Below are 13,017 nucleotides of genomic sequence, written 5' to 3'. Positions count from 1 at the left end.
CTCAAACTAGTGCAATTTCCCAACAAGTGCGGTATAACTCCAGCAATTTTGTTGTCAGAAAGGTCAAGGTCTTCTAATGTAGTGCAACTTGTTGTCCCTAGCAGTATAGGTTCTGTAAGATGGTTGCTTGAAAGAGAAAGATACTCCAAACTAGTGTTTCCCCACCATGGTGATATATCTCCGGTAAGAAGGTTGTTAGAAACAGTATGTAGGGATTAGTGAACACTAACTAGGGGATAGCAAGACTCCATGGTTCGTGTGCTCAGGATTTGGATAGGAGCGTACTGGAGAGTTCTCTCCGTTTCCTTTCCTTTTTTTATATAATCAAGAGTACACCATTTTACACTTTAGACCCTCTGACAACAAGCTATTTATACTTGAGTACAAGATATAACTCAACACTCCCCCTCAAGATGGGGCAAATACATCAAATAACCCCATCTTGCAACAAAGACTTGAGAATTGCCTATCTGGTAACCCTTTAGTTAAAATATCTGCTACTTGGTTAGAAGAACTCACATAGGGCATGCAGATGACTCCTTGGTCCAGCTTTTCTTTAATGAAGTGTCGATCAATCTCAATGTGTTTTGTTCGACTGTGTTGTACTGGATTGTGCGCAATATCAATAGCTGCCTTGTTATCACAGTACAGCATTAAGGGTTTCGACCGAAACAAGCCCAGTTCCATTAATAAGATCCTTAACCACAAAATTTCACATATTCCATGTGCCATGGATCTGAATTCTGCTTCTGCTGTAGACCTGGCAACCACACTCTGTTTCTTGCTACGCCATGTAACAAGATTTCCTCCAACAAAGGTACAATAGCCAGATGTTGATCTTCTATCATCTAATGAGCCTGCCCAATCTGCATCTGTATAACATTCTATCTGTAAATTGCCATGGGAAGAATATAACAAACCTTTACCAGGACACCTTTTAAGATAGCGAATAATCCGATTTACTGCATCCATATGATGGGTTCGAGGATCATGCATAAATTGGCTAACAACACTTACAGCGAAAGCAATATCAGGGCGAGTATGTGATAGATAGATCAAGCGCCCAACAAGTCTTTGGTATTGTTCCCGGTCTACGGGTGAGCCTCCCACTTTAACAAGGCGACAACCATGTTCAATTGGTGTAGAAGCTGGACGACACCCCTTCATTCCAGGTTCTGATAGGAGATCCAAGATATATTTTCTCTGAGAAAGATAGATACCTTTTGAACTCCTAGGGACTTCGATTCCAAGAAAATATTTTAATTGACCCAAGTCTTTAACTTCAAACTCTTGTGCCAGTTGCAACTTCAATCTCTTAATTTCCTCCTCATCATCTCCTGAAATAACAATATCATCAACATAGACTATCAATATAGCCAGTTTGCTTGCATTACGTTTGTAAAACAGAGTATGATCGGCATTACTCTGTTTATAACCCATTAGGTACCGCCCGTCGAAAACGATCAAACCATGCCCGAGGTGATTGTTTTAAGCCATATAATGATCGATGCAGCCTAAGTACTTTGCCCTCAGTTTGTGCAGTGCCAAAACCTGGAGGTATATGCATGTAAATCTCCTCTTGGAGGTCTCCATGAAGAAAAGCATTTTTTACATCTAGTTGATGTAAGTCCCAGTCAAGATTAGATGCACATGATATCAAAGTTCGTATTGTATTCATTTTGGCAACTGGAGCGAAAGTCTCTTCGTAGTCTATCCCATATGTCTGAGTATACCCTTTTGCTACTAAACGAGCCTTGTACCTCTCAACCTTACCCTCAGGATTATGCTTAATGGTGTATACCCACTTGCACCCCACAGGTTCTTTACCAGATGGTAAGTTCACGAGTTCCCATGTATTGTTCTTCTCCAAGGCTGCCATCTCCTCTAGCATGGCTGTCTTCCACCTAGAATCCTTTATAGCATCCTTCCAATCTCTTGGAATAGAGGTGGAGTCTAAAGAAGCAATAAATCCTTGGAATGTTGGGCTACATTTTTCATAAGAAATAAATTTGGCAATATCATGCTTATAGACAACACAATCCTTAAGGCGCGCTGGAATATCAGTACGTCTTGCAGACTTACGCAATGCAATAGGAGGATCAACTATAGGAGAACTGGGAGCTGCTACAGATTCTACCATACCTTCTCCCTGAGTAGACTCCCTCGGCGAAGAAGAATTTTCTGGGGCATCAGTATGGTCAATATCTTCTCCAGTCCCATCATTAGTTGTTGGCTCAGAAGAAGTGTCAGGCTCAATAACTTGTTGACTGGGAAAAGTGTCACTTACCTCATTTCCATCGTTACTATTAGCATCTTCCTCCCCCTCTAGTTCATTCTCCTGCTGAGATATATCAATCATAGGAGTTAGAGCTGCTGGGAGTAACATCTTTGCTCATATTCTCCCCCTGGCTATCAACACCATGAACAATTTTACCATCTATAGGATAAAATGGCTCATTTTCATGAAATGTGACATCCATGCTAACAAAGAACCTTTTTTCGGTAGGGCTCCAGCACCGGTACCCCTTCTGGGTAGGAGAGTAACCCACAAATATGCATTTAACTGCATGTGGATCAAGCTTCCCTGCTGAATTCCTATAGTCATGAACGAAACAAGTACATCCAAAAACCTTCGGGGGAACAATGAAAGAATTAGCACCACTCAAACACTCAACCGGAGTCTTATGATTTAAAACCCTTGATGGCATACGATTTATTAAATATGCCGCTGTCTTGACAGCTTCACCCCAAAGAAATTTTGGCACATTCATCATAAACATGAGGGATCTAGCAACTTCTAGCAGATGTCTGTTTTTTCGTTCTGCAACCCCATTTTGTTCAGCTGTATTCACACATGTGGTTTGATGTATAATGCCATGTGAAGCTAAGAAATTATCAAAATCCTTGTTAACATACTCAGTTCCATTATCTGAGCGAAATACTTTAACACTAGCATTATACTGGTTGCACACCAAAGTATAAAAGTTTTTAAATGCGGACAAAACATCAGATTTCCGCTTGAGCAAATACAGCCAAGTATATCGACTAGATTCATCAATAAAAGTTACATACCACCGTTCTCCTGATAGAGAGGTTACAACTGCTGGCCCCCAAACATCTGAATGAACTACTTCAAAAGGTACATTTCTCCTCTCACTGTTGCTAGGATAATTAGTTCTCGTATGTTTTGCTAGTTCACATACATCACATACGAGTTGCTCTTTGCAACAGGAGGCCAAAAGTGAGGGAAACATGCGGCCTAGTGACTGAAACGATAGGTGCCCAAGTCTATAATGTAGTAATAACAACTCATCTGTAGCGGAGACAAATTTCACACTAAGTGCAAGTGAAGTCGATGCGTTGTCGAGGTAGTAGAGGCCGTCATATTCAGTTCCAGTCCCAAGAATTCTTCCTGACTTCAAATCCTGGAATACACAAAATTTAGGTTCAAACCATGCTCTGCAATTTAGTGACTTTGTAATAGAGCTGACCGACAACAAATTCACAGGAAAATTAGGAACATGTAAGACAGGGCTTAATGATAGGATTGATGTGCAGTTAACAGATCCACAACCCATTATGGGAGCTGAAGACCCATCAGCAATGCGAACTCTATCTCTCCCAGAACGAGGCAAGTATGATGAAAAATTCTTTGGTGATCCTGTCATATGATTTGTCGCACCTGAATCAATGATCCAGGGCACACGTAAATGGTTCTCACCTTCTGTAGCCCGAGAGCCGACAGCTTCACTAGATCCTTCGGTAGCAACGGCCATCAACTTTGCCTTGAACTCTTCTAGTGCATGAGCAGCGGTTGCAGGTAACTCTTTTGTCGATGATGTAAGATGAGCTCGGTCCTGCTTCTTCTCAAAGTTGTTACCGCTGCCGTTGAACCTGCTTGTTTGTCTTTGCTTCCATCCCGGAGGATAACCAACCAACTCGAAACAATTCTTCTTCACATGGCCAGGCATCTTACAATGATCACACACAACTTTGTTTCTCCTTCTGTAGTCAAACTTAGTAGTATTTGCTTGATCACTCCTAGAAGTAACAGAGGTTTGTGCGTGAGTAAGTGCAGCACGATTATCACCATGCATCTGTGGTGTTGCTTCCTGGTTAGCCAAACGAGTTTCTTCTTCAAGGATACTAGCAATAGTTTGATCCAAGGTAGGCCAGTCAGGAGATGCTTGTATCATCTGAGAGCGAAGTTTAAACTCGGGATTCAGGCCTTCCAAAAAACCCTGCACCAACAATGGTTCAAACCATTCTCTGAGGAGAGACAAATCTCTAGGATCATGTGGCTTGAATGGCCGGAAGAACTCCAGATCTCTATAAAGTTTCTTGAATTCCCCTGCATATTCTGTAACTGATTTTTGATCTTGCCTAAAGTGCCACATCTCATGCAATATTCTGCTAACCTGCATTTTGTTTGATTTACCAGAAAACTGTTTTTCAATGCTTGTCCAGACTTCAGCAGCAGTTTGAAAACTTTCAACTTGTTCCCGAACAGTTTTTTCCATTGAGCCCAGTAGCCAAACCATGACTCGCTTTTGATTCTGCTCCCACTGCTCCTGCACTACATCCGTTGGTTTCTTCTCATCTTCACTTAGGTACTTATGCAGGCCATGAGCTTCCAAAATTAACGAGGCATTGCGAGCCCAACTAAAATAGTCGCCCGGGCCAGTCAATTTAACTGGATTCGGTTCAAGGATAGACTTCTGAATTTCAGTCGAGCTACTAGACTTTACTTGGGCCTGCTCCATCAGCTGAGCAAGCATTCGCTGCATACTTTCACAAAGTTTTTCAACACTTGAATCCACACTCTTATCCTTGCTGTTATCTCCCATGCCTGCTTGCTCCAACAACTGCAACTACTTGAGAATTAACTCGGCAACTCACAGAACTAGGCCCACAAATCAGTAACTCTCAGAGGTCGCAGCAGCTATCAGGACGAACCTCACCAATAACCACAAATCAGTGACTCGTACGCAGTAGAATCACCACAAATAGACACAACTTCAGGTAGTGAACCGCAGAGGATTCAGACCAAACTTGAGGTTGCAACTCACAAGACGAATCCCGGGAGAAAAACAGGGGTATACCTCAGATCCGGAGCGCCGCCTCCCGACCTCCCCGTCGTTCTTCCCCAAAAGAAATCCTCAGATCCGCTGTACTTGAACACGCTGCCGTCAAATGTCGCACACCAAGCTCCGTCCGGACCGCCGTGGTCTGATACCATGTAGGGATTAGTGAACACTAACTAGGGGATAGCAAGACTCCATGGTTCGTGTGCTTAGGATTTGGATAGGAGCGTACTGGAGAGTTCTCTCCGTTTCCTTTCCTTTTTTTATATAATCAAGAGTACACCATTTTACACTTTAGACCCTCTGACAACAAGCTATTTATACTTGAGTACAAGATATAACTCAACACGGTAAGGTAATATAATTTGGTGCAGTTCCCTAACATTGGTGGTATAGGTCCAGGAATGCTATTGTAAGAAAGGTCAAGGTGTTGTAATCTAGTGCAACTCTCTATCCCTAGTTGTATAGGTCCACTAAGGTTGTTATTGGAGAGATTAATAGAAGGGCAATTTCCCAACCCTAGCGGTATAGCTCCAATAAGAAGGTTGTTTGAAAGATCAAGTTGTATTGAACAAGAGAGATTCCCAATGCCTAGCGGTATTGCTCCAGTAATGTTATTTTAAGAAAGGCCCAACCAAGATAAGTTGGTCAAGTGCCCTACGCTGTTTGGCAAAATTCCAACCATATTGTTGCTGCTCAAGCTCAAGCCCTGTAATCTGTTGGACGAACATCAAGGTACTGAAGATTTGTGAGGTTTAGGTGTGTGAGGGACTGGTTTGCACTTGAAAGCGAGCACTCAGAAAGACTGAGCAACTTCAAAGATGGAATCTTATTCACAACAAGAGGCCAATCGGCTATTGAGCTGAGATTGATATAACTCATATGAAGATGCACCAACAGAGGTAGACGGGTTAACCATGAGATGTCTGTTGAGACCATACTCATATTGTTGAAATATATGTAGGATAAATCAAGGTATTCCAGCTTTGACAGGTTTCCTAGCTGAGGAGGCACCATACCGGAGGAAGACGTGTAAGACAGATCAAGATGCCTCAGGTTCTTTAAGGAACCCAAGAACTCTGGAACACGGCCATCAGGGCCACGCAACCCAGTGTGGTGGAGATCAAGGTATTCGAGATGCTCTAGAGAAAGCAAGGAAGGACTTATCTGGCCGACCAAATAGTCTCTTCCGCCAAGATCCAGCTTGACGACATAGCCGGTTGCGTTGTCGCAGGTGATGCCTGCCCATTGGCAGCAATCTTGGCGCTCTTGTCGCCACGACCCGAGGTAGTCGTAGGTATCATTGATGCCTTGCTTGAAGGCCAGCAACGCGTCCCTCTCGCGCCCTACGCAGCTAGGCTGGACCTTGCCTGCGTCGCCGACGAGGAAGAAGCTCCAGGTCGCCGCTGCCATAAGGAGCAAGACGAACTTGGCAGGCGAGCGATCCATGGCGGTGGCAATGGTGTGGTGGTGGTAGTGGTGATCGGCTGTTTCGTGATACAAATGTGTGTGCATATTTTCCCGGTGCAACGTCGGGTGGTGCTCTTATACGAAGGCATAGGCACGTACGTAGAGAGGAGCTGCGGAGGTGTGGATGGATGAGGTACTAGTTTTTCCACGGCAAGTGTTTGGGCTGACGCGAGTCACCAGTCATATTTTCCGGTCAGATCGAAGTCGTCCTTCATTGGACTCATTTGTGGGGTGCTCCGTGGATGCCATGGCCTGCACGACGGCCGGTGGTCACGTACAGGACGTCCACAATTAAACATGTGGAGTGTGTGAGATTATATACTACCTGTATATACCGTTTGCAATAATAATACTAGTGTGCGGACTGTATTCGGCCAAGTAGCTAGTAACTGGGCAGGAACTGGCCAAAAGAGGGGGGAAAAAGTTGACATAAACTTGCAGTGCAACGACCGGCGATTTAGAATCTGAAGTCGCCGGTCAGTCACCGGGACTTGATGATAGATGCATGTGTGGATGTCGTTTATCGTCTGCCCTTTGGCGTGGCTGCTACTAAAGGTTTTCCTCAAGGAGCCTAGTTCCAAGAGAGAAAATCGACTTTTTTTTTTACAAAAGATCATCATGGCTAATTTTATTAAGATCAAAACACATTTACATCGTCTACGAGATTACTCACCACAGAACCAGGTGGCTCATCCAATCAACTAAAGGAAGACTCTTTACAATAATTAAAGTTCGCTAGCACATGACCCGCTTGATTACAAGAACGATGACAATACTTAAAATGACCTTCCGGATCATGGAACTAATATCCACACACTCTGCAAAGATTGCTGCAGCCGAATGCCACCATCTTGTTTGCCTATCGCAGTAGTTAGTAACCTCTAAGGAGTTTGATTCCGCCTCCACTCGATTGAACTCAAAAGAATAAGCAAGGGCTAATCCATCTCTCATAGCCATCACTTGAGATGTGATCACATCTGTCGCAACTGGGATGAATTTAAATTGAGGTGCCAGAAAAACCCCTCTATCGTCTCAGAGTATGGCAGCCGCACCTCCTACACCTTCATCTGGGAAAAAACAACATCTACATTTAATTTAGTAAAACGAGGGTCTGGTTTAGTCCAGTTAACTTCAGGGGCACTAGGTGATTGTGATGATGCATCCTAATGATTGCTAGCAATAGATAAAAAAAACCATAAAGACCATCTCCAAGCTGGCAGAACATATTCATTATGAGTGATTTGTCTCTGGATCCACCACAGGTACCAACCTCCGACTACAATGACCTGCTTGAAGGTCAACTTTGGATGTATAGCAAGCTTCTCATTAGGAAGTGAAAGAATATGCTCAAAAATTGCTGACCCCGACATGTCCACTGGCAGGGCCTCGTCAATGATCTGAATAACCCCTAGGCGAGTCCATAAGTCCCCCGCGTTAGTGCACACCAAAAGCAAGACAGGACGGGCGCCATTTGAACCTAGCCAGACCACACGAAAATCGACTCTTAGTCGCAGGTTAGAGCACTCGAACATGAATAAAAATTGAAGTGGAAAAGAGGAAGTCGAAAAATGACATTAATGGTAGCCCATAGGTCAAAGGGCCCGCTGGGCCCATGAAACACCGACACTTATGGACCAGAACTATGCATGGACCAAATAAGAGGCTGCGATCATACATCGCCTTTTCTCGAAATAGAAATAGACTATGCATCACACGACGCGAGTGTGAGCAACCGTCCGCGTCAGGGGCTCATGGTCCAGGAATGGGCCGGCCCAGATATATACAAGGTAAGTTCATGTTTTCTCCTTTTTCTCCTTTTTTAACTTTGTTCCTTTATTTATTTTGTTTATTATGAATTCCTTAAATATTGCAAATATTTTTATTTAAAAACTAAAAAAATAAGAAAATAACATAAAGAATCCTAATATTTTTAAAATAATGTAAAACAATTGATGTCTGAATTTAAAAAATGTTGATAAAATATTAAAAACATGTTGTGACATTTTTAAAATACTTACAAGTTTAAAAATTATATATTACATTATAAGAATATAATCGTATATTTGAAACAAAAATAAAACATATATAAGAGAAACGTTTGAAATCTATATGAAAAATGTTGATAGAATATTAGAAAATGTTGTGGCATTTAAAAAAATTAATGTTCTTAAAAAAATTTACGCACATTACAGTGAAGTTAATCATAGATTTGAAAAATGTTAAAGGTACATAAAATAAATGTTTCAAATGTATATAATTCTTTTGATGGCATAAAACAATGTTTTTGAATTTTTCGGATGATCATAAATTTCAAAAATTATACGAGGCATTATAATAATGTGTTAATCGTATATTTGGATTTTTTTTTGAAAGTATATCAAATAAATGTGTCAGATGTACTCCCTCTGTCCCATAACTTAAGATGTTTTTGACACTACACTAGTTTCAAAAAAACGTCCTATATTATGGGAAAAAGGGAGTACATGACAATGTACAATGGTTATGAAAACCATAGACATGAAGCATGTATATGAAAGAAATATTAATAATTCTATTTATAAATTTTAATCATGTATTAAAAATGTTGAACATGTATAATTTTTTATGTATAAAAAAATATGGACATAAAAATAATTGTATGATAAAATTTATATTTATATTTTGAAAATTTTAACATGTATAAAAACAAATATTTCACAGGAATATGAAAAATATACATAGAATCAAAGAAAAACGATACAAAGGACACATAGAAACAGAAAATGTCAATCAAAAAGGTTCTGAAACCCAAAAAAACCCGATGAAAATCATAAGGAAAGACACACAAAAAAGAAAGCATCCAAAAAAACCCGGTGAAAAAGAAAGAGGCAAATAGAAAACTGAAGAAAATCAATGAAAACAGAAGAAATAAACTAAGAAAAACGAAATAAAAGAAAAACAGAGAGAACCAAAGAAAACAGGATTTATATAAAATAAACCGATGAAACAACAAAAAGAATCAAAAGAAAGACAAAAAAGTAAGAAAACATGGAGACAAATAATCATTTGGTTTTTGTCCGATTAACTTGCGAAATATTTGACAGCTTGGTTGGCTAGTTTTGGTGAACATATAGTGAAGTATCAGGCTATGCCAGATGACTCCATAGAAATGTTATTTTCCTTAAAGCTTCAATATATAGTCTCATAACAACATTTTGTGGTGCTGCTGAAAAACAACTTTGTTTAGTTCCATAGACTGTCCATTCTGCTGCATCACTGCTTTCTGATCTGCATGAGGCTTGGGCTAACAAAAACCTACCTAATGGAGAAGTCGTTGGCGAAGTCATAAGGCCCTCTACTTTTCATTATAAAACTGATAAACCAGAAAAAGATGGATTGTTTTGCGAAAGAATCTTTGGACCCATAAAAAGCGGGGTTTGCGCTTGTGGCAATTCTCGAGCGAGCGGAGCTGAAAACGAAGACGAAAGATTTTGCCAAAAATGCAGGGTAGAATTTGTGGATTCTCGGATACGAAGATATCAAATGGGATACATCAAACTCGCATGTCCCGTGACTCATGTGTGGTGTTTGAAAGGTCTTCCTAGTTATATCGCGAATCTTTTAGATAAACCTCTTAAGAAGTTGGAGGGCCTAGTATACAACGATTTCTCTTTTGCTAGGCCCAGCACTAAAAAAACCACTTTTTTACGATTACGAGGTTTATTCGAAGAGGAATTGCATCCTGTAACTACAACATTTCTCCCTTTTTTTTTCTACCCCAGGCTTTGCAACATTTCGAAATCGGGAAATTGCGTCAGGAGCAGGTGCTATTAGAGAACAATTAGCAGATTTGGATTTGCGAATTATTATAGAGAATTCTTTGATCGAATGGAAGGAATTAGAAGACGAGGGGTATAGTGGAGATGAGTGGGAAGATAGAAAAAGACGAATAAGAACAGTTTTTTTATTAGACGCATGAAATTGTCGAAACATTTTATTCAAACAAATGTAGAACCAGAATGGATGGTTTTCTGCTTATTACCGGTTCTTCCTCCCGAAATGAGACCTATTGTTTATAGGTCTGGAGATAAAGTAGTGACTTCATGCATTGATGAACTTTATAAAAGAGTTATCCGTCGGAACGACAATCTTGCCTATCTATTAAAAAGAAGTGAATTAGCGCCTGCAGATTTAGTAATGTGCCTGGAAAAATTGGTACAAGAAGCCGTGGATACACTTCTTGATAGTGGGTCCCGCTGGCAACCGACGGGGGATGGTCACAATAAAGTATACAAATCACTTTCAGATGTAATTGAAGGTAAAGAGGGAAGGTTTCGCGAGACTCTGCTTGGGAAACGGGTCGATTACTCGGGGCGTTCTGTCATTGTGGTGGGTACTTTGCTTTCATTACATCAATGTGGATTACCTCTAGAGATAGCAATAAAACTTTTTCAGCTATTTGTAAAGCTGGAAAACGTCATGTATAAGAACTAAACTACTAAAGAGTGCCTAGCCTTACCATCACGTTGACCATTTGTATTGAAATAGCATCACAAACTCATCCAGTCTGGAATATAGCTTCCTGTTTCTCAAAATTAATCATGGTTTAATTTTCTGCTGTAGTCGTGTTTTTTTTCTTGGTACCTTTGACCTGTGAACCCCAAGCTATAATGTATGCGATTGTTAATAGTCAGTTTTTGCCCCCCAAATTATAGTGTTATGCTTTAGGATGGCATTCCTTAAATTAATAGCACATCTTATATACGCTAGGGCTAATGCATGATTTCTGATTCAGATATATCACGATGCAAATTTTCTTTTTATATGACACAAGTGAGAAGTGAATGATCCAAGCTGGCAGTCGGTAGCGTGTGCTCGCGTGCCATTTCTCCTTATATGATGAACGCGTTGTTTTGCTGGACTCTGAACTGTATAATGAAAATATGCCCTGGCTACGATGAAGGCACTTAACCCGGATCCTCCATGGAGCTTCTCTGAAAAATGAAACTGTGTTGCTTGAACAGATGCATCATTTTATCAACTTAATCACGTTGACCACTGATACACAAATCAATTCAGTCTGAAACCTTAGCTTCCTGTTCCTCAAAATGAATCATGGTGTGATTTGCCGCAGCAGTCACTGGTCAACTTCTTAACTTTCAACTTTGGGCATCAAGCTATATTATACATTTGATTGTTAGTGATCGGGCTTTTCCAAAAATTTGATGTTATGTTTAAGCATGGCATTCTTAAATGAGAAAAGTTCACTTTTGGTCCCTCAATTCTTCGGTCTGCTCACTTTTGGTCCCTCAACTCTACATATTGCACCACAAACTCTCGAAACCAGCCATTTTTCGTCCCTGCGGGGTTTCGCTGCCGAGTCAACCCGGTTTTGACCATGACGTGAACAGTGCTCCGATGACCACTCGAGTATGACACAAGTGAAGACTGAATTCTGGACAATTGTCTTGGCGCCCATTTGATATCTGTTGCTTAATTATGTCCATCCTGATATTCATTCTGTTTTACTGGAAATAGAATGCCACGTGAAGAGAAAACATCAGGTGACTTTTTCGATGGTATCTGCATTGCTAGTTATGAAGCCATCAAGGAAGAGCAGTAGTAATGAGATGCATTTCCTGTGTAGTAGCTGGTACTCCCTCCGTTCCAAAATAGATGACTCAACTTTGTACTACCTTTAGTACAAAATTGAGTCATCTATTTTGGAACGGAGGGAGTAATAGTTATGTGACGGGAGCATGCATTCCCATATATCCCAGATTTGTGCCCCTGAGGTGGTGTTTGGTTCTCTAGTCCTAGGACTTTTTCTAGTCCCTAGGACTTTTTGAAAAAAACTCTCAAGGAGGTGCTTCTAAGGACTTTTAGCAAAAAGTCTCAAAAAAGTCCCCCTCTGTTTGGTTTGCTAGGGACTTTTTTTAGTCCCAACACAAAAAAGTCCCTGGAACCAAACACCCCCTGAGTCCCGTTGTGTACTTATGATGATTAACATAAATATGGTTCCGGTGCTTAAACATAAATATCACCACCTCTGCTTTAGGAGGAAAATTATGTCGTACATAACTTAATTTGCTGTGACTATTATTGCAAATATTTCCTGTCATCATGATATGTTAAATAACAAGGTACAAGCATGCACTATTATCTTTTAAGATGTCACAAATCACAATCATTGAGGTTAAATAAGGACTAGAAGTGCAGTTTAGGATGATTTCTAATTGCAGTAACCATGCATGTGGACGAGTTCCTTCTGTGCTGGAGGTTTTGTTGGGATGTCCATGGGCAGAGCAGACATTGTGTGCTATTACAGGAAGGTCGAGCGAATTAAAGGGAAGGTGGGGGTTGTTGAAACTTGTCAATTGGTTGTTTTGTTGGTAGGAATTGTCAGCTTCATCATATCGCACGACAGTATAGCTTATATATAATACCTCTCACCACTTGAAATCGCAACCAAGACCTTGCAGCA

The 13,017-nt window shown here is 40.7% G+C and overlaps 1 protein-coding gene across 2 annotated transcripts; it reads right to left on the bottom strand.

Moving 5' to 3' along the window:
• Positions 1 to 3,037: 3,037 nt before the first annotated feature.
• Positions 3,038 to 6,575, bottom strand: LOC119326207. Of its 2 annotated transcripts, none has more exons than XR_005157847.1 (2): positions 5,103 to 6,575; positions 3,038 to 3,425 (listed from the first exon to the last, which is right to left on the bottom strand). XR_005157847.1 is itself a non-coding variant. In XM_037599905.1 (2 exons), the coding sequence occupies exons 1-2, from the start codon at positions 4,845 to 4,847 to the stop codon at positions 3,388 to 3,390; spliced, it is 1,164 nt and encodes a 387-aa protein (XP_037455802.1). In that variant the 5' UTR covers positions 4,848 to 5,091; the 3' UTR covers positions 3,038 to 3,387. The 2 variants fall into 2 exon arrangements, 1 of the variants encoding a protein (XP_037455802.1); XM_037599905.1 differs by lacking the exon at positions 5,103 to 6,575 and adding an exon at positions 3,722 to 5,091.
• Positions 6,576 to 13,017: the final 6,442 nt, after the last annotated feature.

This window comes from Triticum dicoccoides, chromosome 6B, assembly GCF_002162155.2.
Source record: "Triticum dicoccoides isolate Atlit2015 ecotype Zavitan chromosome 6B, WEW_v2.0, whole genome shotgun sequence".
Taxonomy (NCBI): Eukaryota; Viridiplantae; Streptophyta; class Magnoliopsida; order Poales; family Poaceae; genus Triticum; species Triticum dicoccoides.
Note: the sequence above shows the minus strand (reverse complement) of the source record. Positions and strands in the feature narration are given on the sequence as shown.

Coding starts and splice junctions, on each gene's coding strand:
- LOC119326207 (XM_037599905.1), bottom strand. CDS start 4,847: ATGGGAGATAACAGCAAGGATAAGAGTGTGGATTCAAGTGTTGAAAAA. Junction 3,426..3,721: donor CGGCTCTCGGGCTACAGAAG/GTGAGAACCATT, acceptor TGTGTATTCCAG/GATTTGAAGTCAGGAAGAAT.